The sequence below is a fragment of the Arachis ipaensis genome, chromosome B2 (assembly GCF_059453495.1).
Source record: "Arachis ipaensis isolate K30076 ecotype BB chromosome B2, ASM5945349v1, whole genome shotgun sequence".
NCBI classification, from domain to species: Eukaryota; Viridiplantae; Streptophyta; class Magnoliopsida; order Fabales; family Fabaceae; genus Arachis; species Arachis ipaensis.
In genome coordinates, this window is record NC_142437.1 from 108004140 (window position 1) to 108009783 (window position 5644).

Sequence of the window (5644 nt, forward strand, 5' to 3'; positions counted from 1 at the left end):
CGTGGGAAACCAAAAAAAAAAATAAGTATGCGGAGTTCAGATTTTGTCTTGTGTATATAGCAACTCATCGACTAACAATAAATTTTTAAATATGAGTTCAAATTTGCAACGAATTAATTTAGCCTCTCATAGGAAACAAAAATGAAAAAAAAAAAGATTTTTCAACTGTGAACCCAAAAAAAAAATTTCAACAATTACATGAAGAGCTTACAAATGAAATAGGAACATGAACTGATGAACAGTTTTTGCACTAAGAAATCAGTAATGAGAGTAACATTATGTAATCGATGTTAACATAATCTTTGCAATTGTTTCAATTCAATTCCCTACAAATGGATACATAATACGCTTCTAATAAAACCAGTAGTGCTTGATCTTTCAATATTGCAAATATTGCTAGTTTTGTTATTAATGCATTGCACTAATACATATCTATAAACCATACTTTCTTATAAAACTAGAAGTTATTTCTGACCCTAAAAAAAATGATACACTGTTGTACCATTATCTTATCCTAAAATTATCACACCAGCAAATATATCTATCTAGTTTCATCCACCACTTGAATAATTACACAAATCTCATCTAATTGTCAATACATTGAAGAAAGAGAAAGTTAATTACAGTTAAAATTAAATATATCATTGTCAGACTCAGGAAGGTGAACAAAAAAATATATCAATTTTAATTCAAGATAAACTAAGTTGTTTCTAATGAGAACCTTGCATTGTGAACAATTAGTTTTCTGTGATAATCTTCCACATACATTTAAAACATTAACCATATAACTATTCTTGGTTGAATAATGTACATTATGACAAATTCACACCATGAATTTGCATTTCATTTCAACTTTTTAATCCACTTCCATAATGGCACAAAATATGGCACATGAAAACCATATTTCAAGTTCCATTATATACAGCACAATGAATGCACTAAACCCAATTCAACCACACTTTCTGTTTTGTCACATACAAAGGCTTGCTTAAAGCCAAAGCAATCATGAAAACTAAGGAACCAATCCAAAGCTATATATAGGGAAATGCAATTTGCATTTGCAATCACAATCACCTATACATTGACCTCTGGAGATGGGAAAATCCGTTTCGCGAGCCATTGGAAGGGTCTTAAAAGTTGAGCCCTTTTCTTGCGCCAGAACCAAATGGCCGCGTTGTAGTTTTCGTTGCGGATCTTCTTTGTGGCTGCTCTCCAGTCGTACTTCTCCATCTCCAGACGGGCAGCTTGTCCCATGGTTTTCCTCAACTCGTGGTCGTACAAGAGAGGTTTTAGTTTGCTCAAACAGTCTTCTAGATCGCCTGGAGTGTAGAGATAGCCAATCTTGCCATCTTGGTCTTCAGGGATTATGTCTGGGACACCACCGGCACGTGCTCCCACAACCGGGATCCCTGAAGACATGGCCTCCAAGACAACCAGGCCGAGTGTCTCGGATTCCGAAGGCATCACAAAGACGTCTCCACTGGCATAAGCTTGAGACAGTTCTTCCCCTCCTAACATTCCTGTGAATACTGCAGGCATGCCTTGAAACATTTTCTCCAGCTCCTCTCTGTTAAAAGGTGCAAAAGATTTCACATTTAGGCAAGAAAATTTTAGAGGGTAAATTTTTATTGGAGTACAAATTAATAAGAAACAATTTAATTTTTCAATTTGTGTCATATCTTAAGAAATCGCTCACAAGTTCAGGTTTTTCAAGCATTGATCAAATGTATTTTGTACAAAATGTCACTCACATTTAACCAATGAAGCTTATCTAATAAAAAGTGAGGTAGTTCAAGCATATAGAAAAGAAAGATGGAGTGGAATTTTGATTAATATGTAAAACATTTTGTATGCTTACATGAGATTTTGGTACCGGTACAACCTGACTAAAAATAATTTTAAAATATCATTTTCACAATGAAAGCAACTTCCACTTGTAGAAAGCTTTTGGATAGCAAAGAGGAAATCGAAGACATATCATATTAAGTTACCTGTATGGTCCATCTCCTATAAAAGCAATTCTTGCTTCAGGAAGCCTATCCATGACACTGCCAAATCATGTGTTTCAAATGTCATATACAAATGTTCAAGTTTACAAACAAGGTATATTATACATTATGGTGTGATGAACCGAAGAATTGACAAAGAAAGATAGAGGCATGTCAAACTGAGCTGCCAGAAAGCATTTCTTGAAAAGGTTGTTTTAGCAATCTTTCAGCATTAGTACAATGATGACAACCAAAGTTTTCACCACCCTTCAAGTTTGATTTTAAGATTTGATTGCGAAATATTGTATATAATTCCAAGTTCTTCTTTGGAGAATGTGATGTTTCTTACCTTTTGAGGAAATCTAGACTTTTCTCGACTCCAAGCCGTCCTACGTGAACTATCAAGGGCTTCTCAGGCTCGCCATTGCTGCACAACACATGTTTAAGGATAAGATCAAACCTGATTATATTAAAAGAAACACTGTTCATATGAAAATTACAATAGGTTCACAAACCTCAGTCTTATTCGCATTTCATGGGACTTGAATTTGGGATGGAAACTTTCAGAATCGACACCCTTGTTCCAAAGGCGAATCTTGTTAGCTGGAAATTGACAAATGAAATAAGTCAGACACCAAGAATGGTGTACAAAAGAAATGGTTATGCTTGGCTATTGTTATTGATCGAGGAAAGCTGAAGACCAATCAACAATGGTGTTTGAGTTCACCTGCTGTTACTCTAGCTACTTCAAGATCCCTTGCAATGGCAGCCGATGGCACCAAAGTCAGGTCTGCAGCTCTGTGCAGAAACTCTACATAAAACAGAAACTCGACATTATTCTCACAAAAACATGTCACTAAGTATGACAACAGTGGAAAGAAGGAAGCATACATACTTATGACCCACCACATGGGTTGCACCAGCCAGCTAAAGGTGTATCTTGGAATGTATCTGAACAAAGAGAAATAAAAATAAAAATGATCAGCCATAAGAAATACTTGGTTTAATGTTCGAAAGCCTAACATCGTAGCATTGCAAAGGTGCAATGTTGAACTTTGACTTTTGTGTACATTGCCTATTTTGATCTTTAATATTTTCTATTTTAAGGTTGATTTATGAAGAAACAAAGTGAAAACAATAACATCATGTTTTCTGTTTTCATTTTTCTCCTTCACAAAATCCTTAAAACAGAAACAAAGCAAGTCCTAAGTAAACATGTAACTTACACTGGTACATGGGTGTGATAAGACATGACAATGGGAACACTAAGAAGCTTTGCAATTGCAAGAGCACCGAACACCTGAAATTCAACCATTGTTAGTTATGGTAGGTTCTTTACTACAACTATATATCATTCATTTAAATGCAACAGTTATTAAAATGAGAAAAACCGGACACCAACCATTATTCCTGGTGATGATGCGTGTATTATGTCAGGCTTAAACTCGGCAACGGCTGATATTATTCTTGGACTAAGTGCCAAAGAGAGGGGTACCTTCTGATACCAAGGACAAGGGAAGCTGCATTTTTTTTCCAGGTTTAGAGTAAATTTGTTAGATAAAACAATGGCTGCAGCATTAACCATAACTTCAAAGAATTTTTCATGAATTTTATCTAATTAGGAAATTTCTAATTTCTAAGTTCTAAATTGATATAAGCAATTTCAAATATCAGCAATTACTATAACTTAGAAACAATTTCTATATGGTTAAAAGATTCAGAAATAACTGCAGAGGTTAGAGATGGCCAAGAATAAAATCTGCTAAGAAACTAAACAAATCAATGTTAGCAACCTTCGCGATCCGATTAATTTTGCTCCATAAAATTCCTTGGGTACACCTTCATGTGTTGTCACAACCATTACCTATTACAAGAAGAAATGAAGACAAGCAATTAGTTTACAATGTTAGAATTTTTAGGATACATGGCAGAATTTTCTCGTTTTTTCTTCATAAAATCCTCAAACTAGAAAACATGAAAAAATGACAATAGAAACCAACCAGGCTTAAGATAACAGAGAAAGTTACCTCATCTCCCATTTCGCGAAGGTATTTTATAAAATTCTGAAACCGGTTTTTGTATCCTGAAACATACCTGCAAAATAGATAGAGCTCTCAATAAAAATCCAATTTAAAAGGAAGAGACATTGTTCTTTCTAAAAGTAGTCTACACATGAATGATAATCACAATTCACAAAGGTAATGTAATCACAAATGTACTTAAATGCAGAGAGAACCTATAAATGAAGGGACATTCATTTATAATCAACACTTCCCAGAATTAATTCATAATTAATCTTTGATTCTCTCACCCCACAAGTAGTTATTTACAAGTCCTAGAGGCAGCACTGCAAAACATATAGCTGAGATGCATTTTTCTTCTAATATTCCAAAACAGATTAGCACAAAATCCAGCTCAATTAAATCATAATTGAAACCATGAAGGTCAAATCCAATCTGATCTACATGAAAAAAAGAAAGCAAAAAAAAAACCTCAAACAACCAAAGTCAACACTGGATCATAACAACAGAGCAAGTCAACTGTAGTGGAAAGAGAAAGTTAAAAACTTTAATGTCATCTGAACAAAGAAACAAAAGAGTTTTTTTTTTTTAATTAAAAATTCACATGATGGGTTTTGACACCAAAGAAGAAAGTTGTTGGGCTGATGCAGTTGGAAGAAGATCTAAATTAAGCAATTAAGTTTGGTTAAAGCGACTAGTAAAACAATGGGGAAGAGTTAGGAACAAAATCAAAAGAGGGAATGAATGACTCACGCAAATGGAGAAGGCTCAACGAAAAGTGCGATTCTTCTTGGCCTAGAATTGTTCTCAGGATCAAGCAAAGCAGACTCAGGAGGAGAATCTTCTTCTTCCTCAACAACCTGAAGCAAACTATCCCCAGCTATGGTCATTTTTTCGTTGGTAGCTCCAAGGTACGAACTTTTCCTTCTTCTCAGAGTGTTTGAGCCTTGAAAGGTGCAAAAATTTGATCTTTTGCAAATGGGTGTGATGGGTTTTGGTCCAAATGATTGGAGGAGAGAGAATCCGGCAGAAGCAAAACGAGGGTAGTATGAAGAAGAGGAAGAGGGAAAAGAGAAAGAAGAAGAATAAGTGGTGTTTGTGTCAGGTGAGAGAAAAGGAGGAGAGAGAGAGGAATTTATAGAGAGAGAAGTGGAAGTAGTGTTCATGATGATGGCAAATATGTGAAGGAGTATATAATCATAAAGTTACAGCCTTTGAAATGTGCTCGATTATTGAATTGATTAATATGGAATTGTTTGCAAGGAAGAGTGTGTGTGTTTGTGTGTGTGAGAATGAAGGAATCTAAGACACATGCAAAGGACTCTAACAATGGATATTCTCTTTATGATGGCGGGTGAGAGAGGAATCAAAAGGGGGAACTTTGAGCATATGCTATTTGCCTCTTTGGTCAAATGATTCAACCCTATTTCCCACATTTTACACAATAATTCAACTTGGAAAAAAAATTTAGCCAATTGTATCGAATTAAGTCTTAGAGTAACTCTAATCTATTTTTTTGGGTATTAATTTGATTTTTACAGTTATTGAATTAATTTAAAATTAAAATTTGTATTGAATATTATTTTTGAAATGATACAAATATCAATAAAAAAATATTGCATCATTCTAAAGAAA

General features: G+C 34.5%; 1 protein-coding gene across 1 annotated transcript; it reads right to left on the minus strand.

Annotated features, from left to right (window-relative positions):
- Nucleotides 1-735: 735 nt before the first annotated feature.
- On the minus strand, nucleotides 736-5419 carry SQD2 (sulfoquinovosyldiacylglycerol 2). Its single transcript, XM_016328420.2, has 11 exons — nucleotides 4763-5419; nucleotides 4016-4082; nucleotides 3782-3852; nucleotides 3391-3508; nucleotides 3215-3288; nucleotides 2884-2939; nucleotides 2716-2799; nucleotides 2504-2591; nucleotides 2338-2415; nucleotides 1992-2048; nucleotides 736-1567 (listed from the first exon to the last, which is right to left on the minus strand). The coding sequence occupies exons 1-11, from the start codon at nucleotides 5173-5175 to the stop codon at nucleotides 1075-1077; spliced, it is 1599 nt and encodes a 532-aa protein (XP_016183906.2). The 5' UTR covers nucleotides 5176-5419; the 3' UTR covers nucleotides 736-1074.
- Nucleotides 5420-5644: the final 225 nt, after the last annotated feature.